General features: G+C 46.8%; 1 protein-coding gene and 1 non-coding gene across 5 annotated transcripts in view; both read left to right on the top strand.

Moving 5' to 3' along the window:
* The first annotated feature begins 255 nt into the window (after positions 1 to 255).
* WDR59 (WD repeat domain 59) overlaps positions 256 to 12,912 on the top strand; it is a 48,599-nt gene continuing 35,942 nt past the window's right edge. For 2 of the 4 annotated variants that reach the window (XM_025154156.3, XM_040707043.2), the window contains exons 1-6: positions 266 to 1,244; positions 4,521 to 4,570; positions 6,464 to 6,599; positions 9,897 to 9,982; positions 10,846 to 10,926; positions 12,865 to 12,902. In XM_025154156.3, coding sequence (XP_025009924.1) covers positions 1,185 to 1,244; positions 4,521 to 4,570; positions 6,464 to 6,599; positions 9,897 to 9,982; positions 10,846 to 10,926; positions 12,865 to 12,902 — 451 coding nt within the window. In that variant the 5' untranslated portion in view covers positions 266 to 1,184. Of the gene's footprint in view, positions 1,245 to 4,520; positions 4,571 to 6,463; positions 6,600 to 9,896; positions 9,983 to 10,845; positions 10,927 to 12,864; positions 12,903 to 12,912 lie in introns of all 4 variants that reach the window. The other 2 variants (NM_001012776.2, XM_015279138.4) reach the window with 2 other exon arrangements.
* Positions 8,486 to 8,580, top strand: MIR1643 (microRNA 1643). The gene has a single exon (NR_035134.1). It is a non-coding gene; the product is annotated as a microRNA 1643 (primary transcript).

Below are 12,912 nucleotides of genomic sequence, written 5' to 3'. Positions count from 1 at the left end.
CAGCGAGAAGGCCCGGCCGCTTCAGGCGGTGCTGCTCCGCGCCCCGCCGGCCTCGCACACGCCGCGGAGCGGGCCCTGCTGCGCGCCGCGGCCGACACGCGGAACCACCCGCCGCGTCCCTGGGGCGCCGGGCCGGGGGCTGTGTGAGGAGAGGGGCGCTAAATGACTACAAACCCCAGCGGCCTCCGCGCGAGGTGGCTGCGCGCAGTGCGCATGCGCATCCCTCAGCCCCCGCCCCCTTTCCCGGCCCGCCGAGGCCGGCGTCGGGGCGTTGCTGGGGCGGCTTAAGATGGCGGCGCGCTGGAGCAGCGAGAATGTGGTGGTGGAGTTCCGCGACGCCCAGGTCGGGCCCCGAGGAGCAGCGCGAGCTCCCGCCCCGCCGGGCCCTGGGGCCGTCCCGCGCGATCTGCGCCTGGCGGCTGTGGGGCTGGGGCCGGGCTGACGGGCTGTGGGCGCGGGGCTGCCGAGGAGGGCCCGATCTGGGCCTGTTCGCTCTGCCCCCCCCTCCGAGAACGCAGAGGCTGGGGTGCAGCGCTCTGACCCGGGGTGCAGAGATAAGGAACGTCCTCACGGGGTTTTGAGTGTTTTTGTCCTTGGTTCTGCTCATGGGGAAACATGTTAATTCCTGAGGCGCTTTATTTTCAGTATTGATTCTAAGCGTGTCAGCTTTTTCCAGCTCTGTTGGCAGGCCTAATAGGAGACGTTCCTGCTTCCCACACCCCTCTCTTTCACTCCTCCTCTGAGACTACTGCAGCTCCTTTGCTGGCTGCAATAGAGTTGCTGGGTGTAGTGTGGTCAGCAGGAAGAGCAGGTTAGGGTTTAAATAGCAGAGGGGTCAGCTCTTGCTTTGTGTTTGCAGGTTGTAGCAGAGCTCCCTTCAGGCTCTGCTTGTGTGCTCTCTTAGAAGCTGTTCTGTGGAAAAGCATTTTGTCGTGGCATTGCCATTTCTCTCACAGAGCTGAGTCTGGTGGGTGAGCCCAAGAAACCCAGAAAACAAAAAATAGGTCTGCGGTCATCTTCCATTCATCCTCATATCCTACATAAGTGCCAGCTCTGTGCCCACCATTCCCCGCCCAGCTCCTACATCCTGCATGTTGTACCTAGCCTACCCTCTGTAAGCCAACAGAGCTTGTCAGCTCTGCACTGAAAAGCTCGGTGTGGGTTTTGCTTTCCTCCTGGATGAAATGTGTAAAGCTGTCCTGTCTGTTGGTGAGGATTTGCTCTCAGGAAGCTCAGATATGAAGGTACTTACTCCCAGATAGGAGATTCAAATTACATCTGGCTCAGGAGATATGTGCCTCATGATTTGATCGCTTATTCATAATGACTTGCATGTGGGAGCAGAGTGGGAAAGAACAGGTGTTTGAACCCTCTGCAGCAGTTGGTTGCAGTCTTGCTGTGGTGCTGGTGCATACCTTAGTGATAGGACAAGGGGGAATGGTTTTAAACTGAGACGGGGGAGGTTTAGGTTAGATATTAGGAGGAAGTTTTTCACACACAGGGTGGTGATGCACTGGAACAGGTTGCCCAAGGAGGCTGTGGATGCCCCATCCCTGCAGGCATTCAAGGCCAGGCTGGATGTGGCTCTGGGCAGCCTGGTCTGGTGGTTGGTGACCCTGCACATAGCAGGGGGTTGGAACTCGCTGATCATTGTGGTCTTTTTCAAACCAGGCCATTCTATGATTAGCAGGGAGGCTAACTGCTGGTATTTCGGTCGCTTCGGTTTACTCTGGTGTGATCTTTCTGACCCACCTGTGCTCTCGTGTGAAACCAGAGAGCTGCAGTGTCCAGGGCCACTTGGCTGTTGGTTTCAGGATGAACTTATTTACGTATTTGGGTTTGAGGGTTGGTTTTTTTTTCAGAAGCTTACAGATAGGAAATCCGAGCTTGAGAAATTGAAACACCTCAGCTGTTGCCTCCTGTACAAACCTTGAGCTCTGCTTGGTGGCTGTGCTGTCTCCAGCATCCCTACCACAAAACAGACACAACTCCAAAGAGTCAAAGATGTGACACGTCTGCAAGAAGTCACCCTTATTTTCCATGCCAGAGTGTTGTATGAAAGCTACAGCACCCAACCAGTAATACTGTTTGCTGAAAATGGTAGGGTAGCTTGGGGCCAGTATTGGCTACAGGTGGCATCTTCCTTTACAAACTGACAGAGGCAGTAGTCCATGCTTTTCTGGGGTGTGACTCACAGGCTCTCCTCATGCTGTCTGTGCTATTAACAGGAGCGTGCAGCTTACCACGTCCAGCTGCAAACTCACTGTGAGTAGTGGAGTCAGCTACACAGGCAATGGGTTTGTCTTGCTGAGAGTTTGCTGCTCTTGAAAGCCTTGGCAAATCAGGTTGGTCTGTTGTATTTCAGGTGAAGACGGATAACAAGGCTAGGTTCAAAATGTATGTGAGATCAGGTATGAAAAGGTGTTTTCCTTGGCTTGCCTAGCGGGAATCAGGTGCAATGCCACAGTCAGCTTTGAAATTCTGAGATACTGCTTGCACTGTGGGCTCAGAGGTGGTTTTCAGATGTGCTTATTCAGAGAACTGGTACTCATAAACTATAATTCTAGAAAGTCCAGTTGTTTTAGGATAAAGCAATAGTTTCAGGTTGGTTTGTTCCATTTCAGCTTCCCCTGTCTGGAAAGTTGTGCTGTGAAGTCTGACGTGTCAATATGCAAAGCACATCAACTGTGTCTGACAGCTACTTGACTTTTTTTTTTCTTTCCCTGTTGCCTGGATAAGAGACTGTAATATTGTAGGGAAGGTCTTGCCATAAAATGGCTTTATTTATGACCCAAATAGTAGCAACCTGACACGTGAAGGTTTTTACTTCATTCTAATTAGTCATTACATCTTACAATGTTTGGAGCCCGAAAAAACAGTTTAGCAATGTTCATTATTAAAAGCTATTTATAAGGATTTATGAGATTCTGGTGCCAACCCTAGAGAAATAAACTTGTATACAAAGTGATCAATCACTTTAAATTGACTGGTGTTATTCCAATTTGGGGAAAGATGGCCAAATCTGTGTGAAATATGGCAGCTGATGAGCACTTCATCACATGAGAAAGCTCTAGTTCCAGTAGTGGTTTCAGTGATCTTCATTCTAATTCATCACAAGAGAAATATGCATCATCTGGGGAAACTTCCTTGTCCTGCCTGATTATTTTTTTTTTAATAGATTTAATAACCCATGTTGTTTTGCAAGGAAAATCTAGGAAGCTGGAATTATTTTATTACCATGTAGAGATTTAGAAACTGGCTACTTATTTAGTCTTAGCTTTAGGATGGGGAAAACCTTGCTGGAAAGCTAGATTTGCTACGTAGGAAGGTAACAGAGGTAGTGAAGCATTGTCTGCTGGGGTGCAGATACAGCTCTTCTTGTGATCACCTGCTCTCCAGTGAAGAAAACACTGTGGTGCTGCTGTCTCTCCCTCAGCTGAAGCACTTGCAAGTAAATGATGCAGCCTTCCTCCTGTGCAGGCAGGCAGCTTGCAGAATGGTTGGAGAAACCAGGTTTTATGATGGTTAATCTTCTGGCAGCTGTGATTGAAATGGAACGGGATTGCCATATTGTCTGATTTTAGTACTGCTTGTAAGTAGCAGCTGTGGGACATCCCACAGTCTTGTTGAATCCGTGCTCAGCGTACTTGGCAGAGCCGCCAACAGCAGCAGAGACATGCTCAGCCTTCAGAGTTAGCTTTGAAGATGACAGCAGCGAGTTTGAAGAATGTGGGACATGTTCTGTTTTTGCACTGTGAATGCTTAGAACTGCTTTGAAGACATATCTATGTTTATGGGACGAGCTGCTTGGTTTTTCAAGTCAAATTTTCCTTTATTCTGTTGGCAAGTAAACGAGATCATCATCCATCATCCAATTCCATTCTGAACATAGAGAGAGGGTGACGGTGTTCAAACAGGTTTTTTTTTTTTGTGGTGGTTGGGTTTTTTGGGTTTTTTTTCTCCTCATGGTGCTTAAGTTCTCTCTTAGCCTCCTACACAAGGAGTAAATTCTGATGCCTCTCAGCCATCCCTTATTTGGAGACCAGCCACACGCAAATGGCTGCACTTTTATCTCCCTGTACGTATGTAATTAAATCTGGCCCTGCAACAGGAGAGAGGCTGAGAAAGCCCCTGAGCAGGAGCAGAGGTTGATTAATAAGGATTATGTGAGATTGCTGATTGAAGGGCAGCAGCAGCGATTGCCAGAGCAGAGAGAACGAAGTGAGTGCCTGAAATGGTGTTTGCTGAATCTTGTCTTCCATTTGCCCTAAAAAAGAGTTTTTTCTCTATGCTGTCCTGCATCCCAAAATCGACTGCCGCATCCTGTCACCCATCCGTGATCCTGTAAGGGATGTTACTTCTGCCACCCCTGAGAGTTATCAGTTTTGACTCTTAGAGCAGTTTATGCCTTGAAGATAAGCTTGCAGGTTTTCCTGAGCTCCTCCCCAAAGCTGTGTGTTTGACTAAGAAGCTGACCTGACAGGTATAATTTAGTCTTGTTCTCTGTTTGTCTTTAACAGGCAACTGCTATGTCAGTGGACTGCCTGGGACAGCATGCAGTACTCTCAGGGTGAGTGTGACAATCCCCATTAGAAATGTATGACAGTCACTTCCACAAGCCAAATCAGCAACCTTCAGGTTGACCTCAGCTGAAGGGCTGATGAATTGTTTTGGAAAGGTGCAGCTGAATTTTGTTCAAGGCTTCACACAGAGGATTCTGGGGAACATTTCCAGTGGGATGCAAAGTTTAACACCAATAACAACAAAATAAAATGCTGCTATGGCTTTATTGATGTATGCTTTCCCAAATCTGCTGTGGGAAGTGAAGCATCAGAAAGCACTGTTTGGGTTGTGCTTGAAATAAAGATTGTCATTTGCTTAAGATGGTTTGCCCCAAAGACCCCTATGGTGTGCTTGGTGAGAGGAGCCAAGCTCTTCTCTGTCACTGACCTATTATTATATTGTTTCAGTGCAGAGTGATGCTTGTGAAGAGCCAAACACCCCCTGCCTTGGTTTTCTCAGGCTTATTTTCTACCTTCTGCTTTCCCATTTCCCTTTACATAATTCACCGTTGTCACCTCCATTCATGAGGTCTTAGCAGAGCTGATCTGACAGTAATGCATTCCTGTGCATGCCAGTCTCTTTGCCTTATGTCTCTCTGCAAATCAGCTGTAGGACTTGCAGTGGGATATAAGGGGGACACCAAGGGACTGTGCTTGCTTTGCATTGATTCTGGCTCGCTACTGAGGACGTGCGTGGTTCTGCTGACAGAAACTCCACACTGTGCAGAGTCCTGGCCCTTCATCCTGCAGCTATGCATGCACAGGAGCAGCAGCTGAGCAGTTAGTTTGGGTCTGACTTCATATCTCTCCCTCACACCCACCCAGTTTCAAGTTTATTTGGGCCAGCAGTGTGTTGAGGGCAGTCTGTCTGCTATTAGTTGTCAGGACCAGCTGCTTTTCAGAATTTTCCAGTAGTTGTTCAGAATTTGCCTCCTTTCTTTTAAAGCGGCATAGGAGCCTCAGAGGCCTCAGCATCTTCACTCTTCAGAGCTGGGAGCCCTGCCCTGGGGACTTAGTTCTGGAAAGGCAACAGAGGTCTTCTCTGTGTTCTTTCTCCTGGGAGAATTCAGTGCTCAGAGCAGCTCTGTGCTCTTCACGCAGCTGACACATGTGATGCTGATGTGGTTAATTATATACAGTTCCATATGTTTTGGTACTGACCTTCCATTAGCGTTCAGCGAGCTCACAGTTATTTCTGGGAGCTTTGTCTTGTTTGAGAAATGAATCACACCACAGAGGGAATATCTCACCTAGCTTATGGGGAGTTGGCCATGTCCAGCAGGAAACAGAGCACAGGTTCAGGAGCACCTCTCTTCTGCATATAGAGTTGGCTCAGGTCAACAGTATAACCAGGTCAGCGTAGTGCTGTGTCCACCCGCATTCATGCACTGCTGCAGCTGAGCTAGCTCTGTGTGGTTCTGCTTGTACTGCCTGCAGAAGCCCCCAGACATCGTGGTGTGAAAACCCTCAGCCACGTTTGTTAGGGCCTGTCGACTCTTGCTCAGATCAGCCTCCACAGGGTGAAGCTGGCTCCTGTGCAGCCAGTGCTCTGCGCTCCCAGCTTCAGCCACCCCCTCTCTGCTACTGCACTAGTCCAGCAAAGCGTATCTGTATGTCTTTGCACCTTTTCCCAGCGCTTGCTTTTGTGTCCTGCTTATCTGAAGTTTTCTGTAGTCTGAGCTGCCTGTTGCATTTACAGATTTTCAGCGTTTTTGTTTTATTATTTTTTTCTAAATGTCTGTTTGGAATTGTTATCAAAAGTAGCATTCTCAGAAAGGTGCTCTCGTGTCTCGTGAAACTCTTCCCTTGGCACTCCTCTGCTTGGTTGTAAGCTCCATGTGAGCTTGGGCTTTTGAGATCAGCCCGGTGCAATGCAACCTCTTTGTGTCTGTGCCTTGCAGCCGCCGTTTCCTCTACATAGTCAATCTGGATGCACCGAACGAGGGCCATCGAAAGATCTCCCGGCAGAGCAAGTGGGACATCGGGGCGGTGCAGTGGAACCCGCACGACAGCTATGCGTACTATTTTGCAGCTTCGGTGAGTTCGCTCATTTTAAAAGCAGTAGAGCTCATACTGTTCTCCAGTTTTTTTTTTTATGGGTAGAATTCTGCACACTTGGAAGGCTGTGAGGAGCTGGCGTTGGCATGCCTCTGCAAGTCTCATAGCAAGATGAAGGCCTAATTCTTATTTACTGCTAGTGAGGTGAGGTACTTGGCTTGCTGGTTTTCAGTGATTGGTCAGTAAGTGCTGAATCTAGTTTTGTTTCCATATGTTTTATAGAGCACCTTGCCGGATAAATCAGGCATCCAAATAGTCATCTTCTGGAAGGAAGGAAGGAAGGAGGAGGGGTTGTTCTGTTTCTAACCTCCATTCTGTTATGAGATTTGTGCACTTATTGAATTTGTTTCTCTGTGCTGTTTTGTTTTTGCCTCCCTGCCTTCCTGGTGGGCTGCGGGCACCAGGCAGTCTGTAAATAGCACAAGTCAATACTGGCTCACCACTGTAACAATCTGGGCTTGTAAGGCAGAGACTGGGTCAGCAAGGGCTTCTTATTAAATGTGTGGAGAAGTAGATCAGCTGGTGTGAAGAAGCACTAGTGCAAGCCATGTTTAAACAGTGTTGATCTAGTGGCCATCTGAGACTTGAGTGCAATTCTTAGCTTTGATCTTTGTCTGTGGTGCTATGTAGCTTGTTCATGTAATGTGCTCAGCTGCCAGCAGCAGCCTTTGCTGCAGCCATGGGGCTGATAGCTACTGGCACTAGCTGGGTGCAGCCTATTGTCATGGTGAGATATGTTTGCTGAGTTGATTCTGCTTTTATAGGTGAGTCCTGAAGTAAGTAAGATGTGGAGGTGTCTTCTATTATTTTGTGAAAACTCAGTTGAAGTTGATTTTTGTTCCTTTTCTTTCTGGAACTACCTATTATTGAAATTAAAGATGGTCTTTAAAGTGGACCAGTGTTGCAAGTTAGCAGCCTTTCAGGTGACATCTTTCAGGTGCCTTCAGCAGCTGTTGTCTTCTAAGTGGAGGGCTGACAAACCTTGCCAGACGGTGTCCTTTGGTGCCACTTCTGAATAAGGCGTATGAAAAGCAAGGCCAAATAAGGAATGCTCTGTGCAGGTTGTGAGTGGAGCAGGAAAGCTTCTTTTCAAACACCCTGTGAAAGCAATATTCAGTGATTGGTTATGCCCAGTCTGAGCAGGACCTTCCTGCAAATGGGAGCAGATGCATATCAGATAGCAAATCCCCAAGACAATATCAGACGGCTTTCTCATTTTGGATCAGAATCGCTTCCTTAACCATTTTGCAGTTAGATGGCTTTTTGGTCCTGATGTAGTCTGTCCCTGTTCCAGGACTAGAATTCAGCCTGCCTTGTTTGGAAGTGGAAGGTATCAGATCTATGTCCCAGGTCGGGTCTGGAGGCAGTGTGGATGTGTTTACGTAAGGCTGTATCTACGGGGGTGAAGTTATATTGTGAAGGCTAACTTCGCTTGGATTCAGCTCTGTGGAGGTGCAGTATGCTGCTTCTGGCCTTCAGTCCTCTGCGAGTCCTCTGCTGAGGCTGTCATATGGAGCCAGCTCAGGTCTACCATGTAGTGTACCTCTGCATCTCTGTGGATGGAAAGGGAGTGCAAAAGGCTTTCCTCCTGCTTGAAGAAAGCTGCGCACTGTTTGCAGTGTGGTTAATTGGAGGTGGTGTAGTCAGAGGGGGAAGCCTGTCCTTGTGCTTGGATAAGGGCTTCTCATTCTTTGGCTTATTTCCAGAAGAACTGAAACAGGTCCTCTAGCTTTACTTGGCTCTGTCTGCCCTTTGGCTCATTTCTGGGGACTCCTAAGCTGTTGTTTCAGAAATGCTATTCCATTCTAGATCCTTGTTACTCCTTTTGTGTGGTCACAAGTGCTTGAACAGGAGGGTGATGAAATTCTTGGAAGTATATGCTGATTCTTATCACGAGGAGCACTTTTTTGAAAGCACTTTTATAAAAGTGCTGCTGGTGGAAGAAGCTGCCTGTATGAGGTACTCCACTAAGAGCCTGTGAAACTTCTGGACATTCTTATCTTCTAGCATCAGCTCTGGAGTCCTGGACAAATTCCATTGGGTAACTTCACTCTACCCCTTTCATCCTTCTTTCAATGAGAAACATACAAGCAGTTTTCCTTGCCCCAAGCTCTTCTGCAGCCCTGCTGTGAGCTATTAGAGAAATGCAGTTATATTATTGCTGAGCTGGGAGGAGACCTCCCATTTCAGGGAAGGCTGGAGTGTTTTATCTGTGAGTTCAAACTCTTAAGAAGCAACTTTGGGGTAGGAAAAAAAAAGCCACAAAATGTAAGATTTGTCTGTCTCTGTTATCTTTGCCTCTGTCTGCCTGTGCACTTGGAAATGAGGGACTAACACAGGTGAAATTTGAAAAGTCCTGTTATTTGGTTCTGTGTGGAGTCAGGAATTGGACTCAATGGCCCTTATGGGTCCTTTCCAACTGGGGATATTCTGTGATTCTATTTTGGTTTCTGTTTGTGAATTTCCAGTCACGGCTAAAGACCCACTGGGCTTGGTACTATGTATGCACACAAAAAGGCAGTTTCTGTCTCAGAAAGGTGAGAGTTGGCCTGGGCTGAAGTGAATTTTGAGTAGGGCAGAACATGGACTTAAAGTACAGTGGCTAGTTTCAAGTAACGGTGTGGCTGTGTTTGGGGGAGGATTTATTCCTGGAATGAATGAAGAAACCCTAAATAATGTTGTCATTGATTCATTTGTTTTGCTCCTGTGGTTTACAGTTAGTGATAAATGCTTACATCTTCTAGTTTTTCCTGAACTGGCGAAATGGAAGTACCCTTGAGGAGGTGACCCTGAAACCATTAGACTGTGCTGTTCTCATTTGGCAGCAGCCCTGATTATTGCAGAAGGGAATCGAGGGAGAGCTGAGGTGGACCAGTGGTGATCCATCATCCCCCTTGCTGAAAACTGGTTGTGAATGTGAACGGGCTGCCAGGCTATTCCTGCAGAGAAAATGTGCTTGCCTGTTGCCCGCAGTTACAGCTTGTTGTTAAGAAATAAAAGTTCTGAGAACATCAGTTTATGGAATTGTTTTGCAATGAGATTTTTCTCCTGTTCTTGTTTATCTCCAATTTTAAGTGGATATAATTAGAGGGTAGGCTTTTGAGGGGCCTTTGCAGCCTGTATGTTCATCTTTGTTCTGCTTTTGGTCAAGCCGGGCTTTGTTGTTCACAGTGGGACCAATTGCTAGCAGGGTATTCAAAGGGAAGGAAACCTGGTCATGACATGTGGATTCCTGTCCTGCCTTGTTTGCCCAGCACTTCTTCCTTTGTATTTTAGAGCAACCAGCGAGTTGACCTGTATAAGTGGAAGGAAGGTAACGGGGAAGTTTGCACATCGTTGCAAGGACACACACGTGTGATCAGGTGAGGAACAAGTGGTGCTGTGAACTGCTGGGTGGAAAACAGTGGGTTGTTTCATAGCAGATGAATGGTTCAGATGTGGCTTTACTCAGGCTTTACTCTGAGCTTTTTTCTCCACTGTCCCTCCCACCCTGTCGTACTTTCCCATTTGAAGAAGCTGGCAGATGTGAAGTGGCTCTTCCCAGTATATTAGCTTAGCCTTCGATAGCTCCATTGTCATTGCCTTAGGCTACTGTCCTTGTAATGAACAACAACCATCGCTGGGGAAACAGCAGCATGCTTATTAAATTGAATCCTAGCCATATTTCTGTGTGGTAGCAGCTGAATTAAAGCAAATAATCCCAAAAATGAAGTTCTCAGTGAGTTAGCAGTGCTCAAGAGATCTCTGCCTGTAGTACTAAGGGTACACTTTAGTAGCATTGTCTTACTCCAGCTCCTGACTGTAGGAAGTAATGGCAGCAAATTGAAATGGCAGTTGTTTGGGCTGCCTGGAGGCTGTTCGTATCCCAGGTGAGCCGGCGAGCCCAACAGGGAGGCTTTCCAGAACGAAGGGTTGGTGCCTAGAATGTGTGATAACTGGGAACTCACTGAGATAGTATGTCTTTTCCTGTGGAAGAAAGAGAACACACAGGATAGCTATAAAGTTCATGGCTAGGATGATGTTTCACTGGAATTTACTTAGAAGCATTTCAGTGCTTCTTGGAATTTACCTAGAGAAACGATTAAGATCTTGCTTTTTACTTGAGAAGTTGGAGTAGAAGTCATGGAGTAGCCATGAATTTGTCAAATAAATGTACTGGAGCTTGCAAGACATAGCTGTTAATGATGCTTTTCTCTGTTGACCTACTATTTCTTTGTATTTGCAGTGACTTGGACTGGTCAGTGTTTGAACCAGACCTGCTGGTCACCAGTTCTGTTGACACATACATCTACATCTGGGACATCAAGTAAGAATCAGGATGTTTCTGCACTGCAGGGAAATTATTGCACTCATTTCCATAATTTGCAGCTTGCACACGCTGTGGGGTGCTGCTTTTGGCCATGCTTGCAGGGTCTACATCTACTTCCCATAGTCTAAAAGAACGGTTTCTGTTTCCCTGCTTTAAGGCCAGCTCAGAGTCAATGAAGGGAAGCAGATAGGTATGGTTAAGCAACAGGTGTTCTCCTGACTGGCAGCAATATCAACTGGCTTCTCTCCCTAACGGCTACAGATCTTTCCTTGGAAGCTTTTTCTGGAACCCAGGCATTTTCCTCAACATTTTTTTTTTCCCTTTAGCTGGGTGAATGAGCATCATTTCATGATTCTAAAGTTGTTTTCCTCTAAATGCAGTGACTGTGGCTGACACTCCCTCAGTGGTGGGAGCAGTAGTCAGGAACCTTTTCTTGTTTGTCACTTCCCTGGATTCCTGGTGCTTTCTATCATGAGTAATTTGACAGTAACAGATCTGCCCAAACCCACCAATGTTAAAACCTCACGTTTTATACCTGAGAAACAAGGAGCTGGCACTGGTACTCCTGGATTGCCTTGCTGGCCATGCAGCAGCGCTTTATGACCCCTGGCAAGTCACTTTGTTCTTCTCTGCCTTCCTTGCTCAGTTATAATAGAAGGATAATTACATAACCCCACTGCACCAGGGTACCCTGAGGCTTGCTTAGCTCCTATGAAGCACTTACATCCTTGGTTAAATGGTGCTTGAGAATGGCAATATATTATTAATGTGTAATTAAAAGACAGAGCGAGACAATAACTGGTAGTTGTCTTTTTCCTGCTGTACTGTCTTAGTATCAAGGAAAAAAAAAGTCTCTGAAGGCTATATTGGAAGCCCTGATTTAACTCTATTGTACCCTTCTAGCAGTTTGCCTTTGCTTGTATCAGTTGTCCAAAAATGCCTGCTCAGATGATTTCTGACTAGCCTCTACGTCCCACGTGTGCTAATGATGTCTCAGCTTCTCAGGGGCAGTGAGATCCAAGGGCTGCTGGCCTCCAGCAAAGGAACATCCTGGTGAAGCAGCTGTCTCTGATGAAGCCCTGGGGAGATAACCCTGCAGGAAGAGTAGCTGGTTCCCCACTTAATTTTTCATGCAAAAAAAAAAAAATCCGTTTAGACAGAAATTCTGAGTGGGAGAGGTGCAGTTCATTTCAGAAAACATTCTGCTTTTCAGCAGCCTAGCAAGCTGAAGGCAGTACTCCTTGTTTCCAGTGATATTTTTCATGAGGGACAGGTAACTTCCTGATAAGCAGTGTCAAGGGTTGAATTATTGCCTAGATTCATGTCCCAGCTGCTGCATGTTGTTGTGATGCCACACTGGCTTATACCACTGCAGAAATTGATCTGTAGAGTCTGTGCAGCTGGCTTTATTTCCTGTTAATTTTGTTATTGTATCGTGGACATGAAGCCTTTGCTCTGAAGTCCCTGCCTTGAATCAAGATGTGCTGGAGCCTGACAAACACAGCAGTGGCTTTTGCTGACTTTTTCAGCAGCTCTGTTTGTTCCTTTTAGTCTTCTTGGGAAAGGCTGTTTTGTTGCCTCCTACAGCAACACTTAAGTGAGCCCATTGTTCCCTTTGCCTGCCCCACAGCAGCATGCCACCCTGTATGTGTGTTTCTCTTCCTTCATATCCCCTACATCTCCATCCTAGGGCCTAACGGTGCTGCTGTGATTTGTGGCAGTAATGACTTTTGTCCTTTGTCTGGTTACCTCTTTGTTTATTCCATATAATGTGGTATATCTCAGTTCTAGATTTACCACTTAAGTAAGCAGAAGGTGCATTAACTCCCAAGAGGCAGCAATAAAATTGGTCCTGGAACAGTGAGGAGCTCACTGGGGAGGCTGGACTTGCTGGTCTGTGCCATGGGTACTCACCTTATCCATATTGTATTTCAGAGACACCAGGAAGCCTACAGTCTCACTCTCTGCAGTGGGTAAGTATGC

This window comes from Gallus gallus, chromosome 11 (genome assembly GCF_016699485.2).
Source record: "Gallus gallus isolate bGalGal1 chromosome 11, bGalGal1.mat.broiler.GRCg7b, whole genome shotgun sequence".
Lineage (NCBI taxonomy): Eukaryota > Metazoa > Chordata > Aves > Galliformes > Phasianidae > Gallus > Gallus gallus.
Note: the sequence above shows the minus strand (reverse complement) of the source record. Positions and strands in the feature narration are given on the sequence as shown.